Below are 7351 nucleotides of genomic sequence, written 5' to 3'. Positions count from 1 at the left end.
ATAAGTGTTCATAACAAGCGTCTTGTCTCGTCTTACATCATAAGTGTTGTTGTTGGCTTGAAACAATTTCTGAATTGAACACATTTAGTGTATATTGCTCCATACATTATAAGCTCTTTAACTCCTTTCTTACCGATACTTTTCAGTATTTTCCCAAAAATGGCAGGCTTACCCAGCATAACAATTGACTTTTTAAACTCAAACAATCTCTCTACAACACAACTTTATGTTCTTATTGATTAAACAAAGACCATTCTTCAAAGTTTGTGATGTGCAAAATAAATCTGAATAAGAAAAATGTATATTGTGTCGTAACAGATGTGACGATTTTGCTGTAGGTGGTAAGGAGAGAGTTAAAGAGATCTCCAAAACGAAAGGCAACAAAGCACAAACACAAGCGCCTTTTAACGGAACACCGAAGTCTTCGGATCAACTTATCCACACCATTTATTAAGCGCTTATCCATCAACGAAGATTATCCACGGATCGGTTTCAATAGGCACTTAATTAGAATAATAAAAAAAAAATTGATCCCACTTTCGATCTTACTATAACTCCCCTTTCAGTTTGTTTTATAATAATATTACTCACTCACCCCGTCCGACGTTTTTTAATGCTCCGCACGTGCATTTCGTGATCGGTGTTGTGTTGATCTCGCCATTGTGTAGTTTTTATGACCTCATCGCCTCACGTGTAAGAGTCACGATCTGGCGATAAAGACTGTAAAAGCCCGACCACATCAGTGACTTGTTGTAAGGCAACTCGCATGTTGGAAAAGGGCATCGATGATGGCTGATCGTTTGCCATATTGGATTATCAAAAGTTTTCGATGTTTGCATTCAAAGGTTATCATCGTCGTATCGAGAAGAAAAAAATAATATTAAAAATAGACATTCCAAAACCAAAACAACAGAAATATCAAACAAGCAACAGAAATACTAAACAACAAACAAACTAGCAAACAGACAAAGAAATGAACAACAAATATAATATGCAAACAAAGAACAAGACCAAACAAAAAAAAATGTTTTTAATAAACAAAAATACCCCCCCCTCCCCCCACCAAAAATTGTATTTATCTATTTATTTTTACTCTTTACCTCTCAAATCTTCAACCCCCTCCCCCCCCCCCCCCCCCCCACTCCCTATTTTTTCTTACTCATTTCGTTTGGGTTTTTTTAAACTTTTGTTTTCTATTTTACAAACCCACTTTTTCTTCATTAAAAAAGAAACAGACTTTTTTTTACATTAAAAAAAAAATTGTATAAGAATGTTATGCAACTTGAACTAAGATGCTCTGTCTTCGCCGAGTTAGTCATTTTATATCATAACAAGGAAGATAAGGCTGGGTGGATGGAAGGGGGGGGCGGGGGAGGGGTTACCATAAATCATAACACATCTAATATATTATGTTTTGTGTGTCCAGGAAATGACGACTGAAAAGTGACTCACTTCGGAAATTAAAGTCAGTGAAGCGTGAAGAATTATGACATAATCTGCTGGAAGTCTTGGAATGGATGGAATCGATTCCATGAATTTAAATGATGGGTCGTGTCATGTTATTGTTGTTGTTGTTGTTGTTGTTGTTGTTGTCATTGTGCTGTTGGTGGTGCAAACGTCTATGAATATCTTATGACTGAAAGCAGCTTGGGTTATGAATATTCATTATAAGTATATAATGGGCATTGCGGTGAATATGAGATGAGATGAAATGAGATGTCTTGTTTTATATTTATTACTACAGCAACAACAACAACAACAACAACAACAACAACAACAACAGTAACATCATAATGACCTTAACTCTCTTCTTACCAGCCATTTTCAGGATTTCCCCCAAAACATCACACCCAACTAACACAAAAATAGATTTTTTTATCACTCAAACACAATAGCAGTAAAGTACTTGCCATACATATTTTTTTTTAGTAAAACATGCTCTATAACACATTGTTCATTTTCTTTAAAATTCATGATGTATAAAAGAAATTTGAAAAAGATTAAATGTTGGTTGTGTATCGTAACGAATGTGACGATTTTCCTGTAGTTGCTAAGGAAAAAGTTAAGCAACAAATATAACAACAGAATAAAGACTGAGAAAAATTCCGCATTCATACGCCGTCAGTCTTGTGCCATAATAATTATGATAATAGAGAAAGTCACCACATGATTGTATAAAATCTGCAGTGATGGGTAATTCACCTTTTGCATATAATTTAAAGACGTTTAACTTGAACTGGAACCAAAGTCTGTCGCCAGCACAGACTACTGGGTCCTGTATTCTCTATCGTAGCCAGTAACCAATGACGCCGCTTGTATAACAGTTTTATGATTTCTTGTTTCCCTCACGACGATATGCGTCATAATCAAACCTGCCTAGTAGTACGAAAAATTGGTAGAAATACGAATTTTTGTCTCTTGCTACATAAATTGCATATATGTCTCTTTGACTCAATAAATCTTGTTGAAGAGTTGTACATCTTTTGTTTTCCCCCCAGGATGCGCCACCCCCAGGTTCCTATGACGTAGCAAAGTCCTACGAGAAGAACCGTTCCCGTGGATTGTACGCCAAGCCCCGGACAGAGGCAGCCAATCGTAAGCACTCCTCCTTCATGTCCGCTTCTTCGCGCTTTGGGCAGCCCAGGGATCTCGTGGTCGCCAAGCCTGATCTGGATAACCCTGGTAAGTATTTAGGAGTGTAGTCGAAACAACAACAACAACAACAACAACAACAACAACAACAACAACACCACCACCAACAACAACAACATTAACAATAACAACAACAATAACAACAACAACAATGACAACAAAAACAACAACAATAACAACAATAACAACAACAACAACAACAACAACAACAACAACAACGATGACGACGCCAAAAAGACAAAACAAAACAAAGACAAAATCAACAACCACACATTTATAGATAGATAGATAGATAGATAGATAGACAGATTGATAGATAGATAGACAGACAGATAGATAGATAGATAGATAGATAGATAGATAGATAGATAGATAGACAAATCGATAGATAGATAGATAGATAGATAGATAGATAGATAGATAGATAGATAGATAGATAGACAAATAGATAGATAGATGGATAGATAGATAGATAGATAGATAGATAGATAGATAGATAGATAGATAGATAGATAGGTAGATAAATAGATAGATAGATGGATAGGTAGATAGATAGATAGATAGATAGATAGATAGATAGATAGATAGATAGATAGATAGATTGATAGATAGATAGATGGATGGATAGATAGATAGATAGATAGATAGATAGATAGATAGATAGATAGATAGATAGATAGACGTATGAATTTTAGATAAAAAAATTAACCAAACGGAAACGACAACGAATAGACTCAGATAGAGTTCTCTCTAAAATAGAAATAATTTAACCTGACAACCCAGACAATTATAGAAATGAAAACAATGGCGGTGATTGACAGAGTTGGAACGACATGGGTGAGAATTTTACCTTGTGTACTTACATAGGTGTACCTGGAATTTGAGGGGGAAGGGGGGGGGGGAGTGCCTAGGGGTTGGAGGAGGTGGGGGGAATCTTTTTAGTTAGCGTTTGCAAAAATCTTTTTAAAGAAAATGAAACTGAGCTCTAAGATAGAGCAATGTCCTATAAACGTGCTCAAAGCACTTTTCAATGAGTCCCCAGCCAAAAGCTACGTTTAACAAGTAGAAAAAGACATGACGCCTGTTAGGCGGTATTACATTTTTTCCAGACAAAGAAAACGCTGTTAACGGCCAGGTACTCACTGTACACCGGAGTACGGTGAGAGAATGTGAGTAAAGAGCCTTTTTCAAAGGACTCAACTATTCGCCACTCAAGGCGGCATTCGAACCAAGGACATTCCGATCCAGTCCTACCACTAGACCACATAGGTGCACGTGTAAATGCAGGGGGGGGGGGGTGGGGGGGGGGATTTCAAAAAAAATAAAAGTGTGAATTGTCGTCTGTATCGTAAGGGTTTAACTTTTGATTGACTTGTACAGATTATATAGCAAGGTTTGATAAATCGAGGTAGTGAGTCTTCATGTTGTGTGGCTAATTTGTCGAGTGGTATGACACTCGCTTTCGAATCGGAATTTCCTGAGTTCCAGCCTCGATCGGCGCAAAGTGGGAAAGGCTCTTTACTCACTTTCTCTCATCGCACTCAGGTATAAAATGAGTACCTAGCCATTAATAGCGTTGTCTCTATCGGAATAAGTAATATCACCTAACAGTCGTCATGTCGCGTCCTATATGTTAAGTGTTGCTGTTGGCTAGAGACAGACCCCTTGTAAAGCGCTTTGAGCACCTTTAATGGATATTGCGCTCTTTAACTGCTCATGCTTAAAAAAAACAAAACAAACAAAAAACAAAACAAAAAACAAACAAACTCAAATGCTATGACTGCTATGTTTACCGACTTGACATCGAAAGCGCGCAGCTTAGAGCTCGCGAGTTTCTTGTCTCGATTTTATAACTGCAGTCTCGGATTTGCACCCGCCGTTTGTAATGATCATGAATGCATTGTCATTCTTCCTTAGTTGTTACATTTATTTTTTACCTTGGATGGTGGGGGTTCGGGGGGGAGGGGGGGGGGTTGAGTCTATAAGAGTCAGGCTGCTTGCCAAGGTAAATGATTGCTAGAAGACGGCTCGGGCTAGAACAATAAAGGCATGCCGTGCCATCTAAGTTCACTCAATTATTCTCACATGTTCATTTATTTATTCTTTGAACTTTTTCTTTTTTTTTCACATTCGTTCTTTTATTTGTGTATGTGTGTCTGTGTGTGTGTATGTGTGTGTGTATGTGTGTGTGTGTGCGTGTTTAACACTATGCTTTCTTAATCTTTACTTCCCGGTTATGTGGTCTAGTCTGGGGGTATTACACTCGCTTTCGGGTCGGAGGGTCCTGGGTTCGAATCTCCTTCGGTGCATAGTTGAGTATTTGGAAAAGGCTCTTTACTCAGATTCTCTCACCGTACTCAGGTGTAAAATGAGTACCTGGCCGTTTAACAGTGTTGTCTCTGTCCGGAAAAAATTGTAATCTATCGCCTAACAGGCGTTATGTCTTGTCCTAAATGTTAAATGTTGCTGTTGGGCAGGGACCCCTTGTAAAGCGCTTTGAGCACGTTTAGTTGATATTGCGCTATATAAAATCTCAATTTTAAGATTTAAAAAATAATTCACCCCTTGCTTCAAAATTTGAGCATTTATATAGAGCAATTTCCTCTAAACGTGCTCAAAGCGCTTTACATGGGGTAAACCCTGGTATAATCTAGAAGCTCAATCTTTTTACAAGGCGTCCTTAGCCAACAACACCACTTAACATGTAGGACGAGACATGACGCCTGCAAGGAGATATTGCCATTTCCTTCCGACAAAGGCAACGCCAGGTACTCATTTTACACTTGAGTACTGTGAAAGAATGCGAGTAAAGAGCATGCCTCGGGGACTCAACTATGCACCGCTCAGAACGGGACTCAAACCCTGGACCTTCCGATCGGAAAGGGATTGTCATACCACTATACCACATAGCCAATATACACAAGCGTGTATTTATTTGTTCTAAGTTATTTATAAATGTGTAAAATATTAAGAAAAAAAAATGCCACAAAATTTGAAGAAAACGAAATATAAAAAAATAAAAATAAAGGAAGCAAAAAAAAAATCCCCTCAAAATACAAGGAAAAAGACAAACAAAACAAAATATAAAGAATAAAAAAATACATTTAAAGCAAACCAAAAAAAAAAAAAAGATCAACAACAAAAATACACACAAAAAAAAAACCCCAAAGAAAATAAGATAAAAGAAAAATATCAACAATAACTATGAAAAAAAAACAAATTAAAAAAGAAACAACAAAAAACAACAACCCCCCCCCCCCCCAAAAAAAAACCCCAACAAATCAATGAACAAAAAAGCATACCAAAATGTCAAAGTCATATTATCTGTATCGATATTTTCCAAAGTGCGTCAAATAATAGCAAACCGCCCAACCTGTCTACCTACATGTCTCTTCCCGTTCCGGTGAAAAGGCCTGACACATTCAGCTATTCAAATATTTCCAACATGGCGCTAATGAGTGGCTGTGACCTCAATAATATCCGGCCCTTCAACTCCTTTGTTTACAATCGAGAAACGGTTTGTTGATCTTTTCAAAAGTTCACCAAAAGCCAAAGTGTGATAGACACTTCAACTGTACTGCTGTTAAACTCTGGGGGAAAAAAAAAAAACAAACAAAAAAAAAACAAAAACAAAAAAAAAACATAACAAAAGAAAACATAAGAAAAAACAGAACAACGTATCAAACATTTTGGCCAGAAAATTCGTCCTTCAAATATCGCATCGATCTATTAAAATGACCCTCATCTCGGCAAAACTCTCAAATCTGGGATTGTGCCCAGGTTTAAGGGTTTTTACCAAGATAAGGGTCATTTTAATCGATCGATAATTGAAGGACGGGTTTTCTGGCTAAAATTTTTAATATGTGTTTTTTATTATAATGCGGCCGTGTAGATGGGTGGACATTCTTGCTCTTTAATTATAATTTTTTCATTACTTTAAAAAATATTTTGGCACGAAATCTGATGCATATTTAAAATTAAAACGGTTTTAATAGTCTTCAACAGTCATAACGTCACTTCCTTCCTAATTACGCATGGTAACTTAGTAACACTGGCTCTAAACTATCGGAACAATGGCGGACGCCGTATGAAATATTTCTCCGGCGAGCTTAAACGCGTATCCAGAGGAAAAAACCCCCATCAATTTGATCATGTTTTGACTTTTACACATTCTGATCACAAGGCATATGAAAAGGGAATGAAAAGTTCTAGCCAGCATGAAGAATAAAAAGTAATGATTTTCTTTGTTTAGAACCAAGATGGCCGCCGTTGCCGGGCGCGTGACATCAGACTACTGAATCCAATTACTACAACGTTATATTTGGAAAGCATTATCCACTAAACGGGCTCAACGCGCTTTTACAAAGGGGTCTCTGACCAACAGCAACACGTAACACGTAGAACGGAGACATGACGTTAGGCGATGTTACTATTTTTTTTTTACCGACAGAGACAAGGCTGTTAACGACCGGGTACTCATTTGACACCTGAGTACGGGTAGAAAATGTGAGTAAAGAGCCTTATCCAAAGACTCAACTATGCGCAGGGCGAGGCTCGAACCCGATCCGAAAGAGAGTGTCATACCACAAGACCACAAAGCCGCACAAGAAGAAGAGGAGGAGGGGAGGAGGACGAAAATCGTTTATTGGTTTGTTTTTTTCCCCCGTAGGCTGAAGAAGCTTTTTGAGCCCGAATCTCA

General features: G+C 37.6%; 2 protein-coding genes across 2 annotated transcripts in view; both read left to right on the top strand.

The window, feature by feature from the left end:
- Window positions 1-7351, top strand: part of LOC144973357 (uncharacterized) — a 439718-nt gene that overhangs the window by 305382 nt on the left and 126985 nt on the right. The window lies entirely within an intron of this gene.
- LOC144973986 (sperm-tail PG-rich repeat-containing protein 2-like) overlaps window positions 1-7351 on the top strand; it is a 196465-nt gene that overhangs the window by 122440 nt on the left and 66674 nt on the right. Inside the window, exon 12 of the mRNA XM_078916873.1 lies at window positions 2499-2682. Within this exon, the coding sequence (XP_078772999.1) occupies window positions 2499-2682 (184 nt within the window). The remainder of the gene's footprint in view (window positions 1-2498; window positions 2683-7351) is intronic.

The sequence above is a fragment of the Berghia stephanieae genome, chromosome 5 (assembly GCF_034508935.2).
Source record: "Berghia stephanieae isolate SIO BIC M18660-M18661 chromosome 5, UCSD_Bste_1.3, whole genome shotgun sequence".
Taxonomy (NCBI): domain Eukaryota; kingdom Metazoa; phylum Mollusca; class Gastropoda; order Nudibranchia; family Aeolidiidae; genus Berghia; species Berghia stephanieae.
Note: the sequence above shows the minus strand (reverse complement) of the source record. Positions and strands in the feature narration are given on the sequence as shown.